Source organism: Mesitornis unicolor, unplaced genomic scaffold (genome assembly GCF_000695765.1).
Source record: "Mesitornis unicolor isolate BGI_N332 unplaced genomic scaffold, ASM69576v1 scaffold33851, whole genome shotgun sequence".
Classification (NCBI taxonomy): Eukaryota; Metazoa; Chordata; class Aves; order Mesitornithiformes; family Mesitornithidae; genus Mesitornis; species Mesitornis unicolor.
Window position 1 is genome coordinate 422 of NW_010162315.1, and position 261 is coordinate 682.

Consider the following 261-nt stretch of genomic DNA (forward strand, 5'->3'; position numbering starts at 1 on the left):
CCCCCCCCTCGGGAGCCCCTCGGACCACCCCACAGAGGACGTTCGGAGGGGGCAAAGCGGCCGCGATCTTGCTGGCCGTGGGGGGCCAGTTCCTCTTCTGCTGGCTGCCCTATTTCTCCTTCCACCTCTACACCGCCCTCAGCACCCAGCCCTTGGTGGGGCCGGCGGCCGAGACCGTGGTCACTTGGCTCGGGTACTTCTGCTTTACCTCCAACCCTTTCTTCTACGGGTGCCTCAACCGGCAGCTCCGGGGCGGGCTGG

The 261-nt window shown here is 67.8% G+C and overlaps 1 protein-coding gene across 1 annotated transcript in view; it reads left to right on the forward strand.

Moving 5' to 3' along the window:
- The window catches only part of LOC104547770 (probable G-protein coupled receptor 61), a gene marked incomplete at its 3' end in the record, with an annotated part of 890 nt that overhangs the window by 414 nt on the left and 215 nt on the right, over nt 1–261 (forward strand). Inside the window, exon 2 of the mRNA XM_010193588.1 lies at nt 36–256. Within this exon, the coding sequence (XP_010191890.1) occupies nt 36–256 (221 nt within the window). The remainder of the gene's footprint in view (nt 1–35; nt 257–261) is intronic.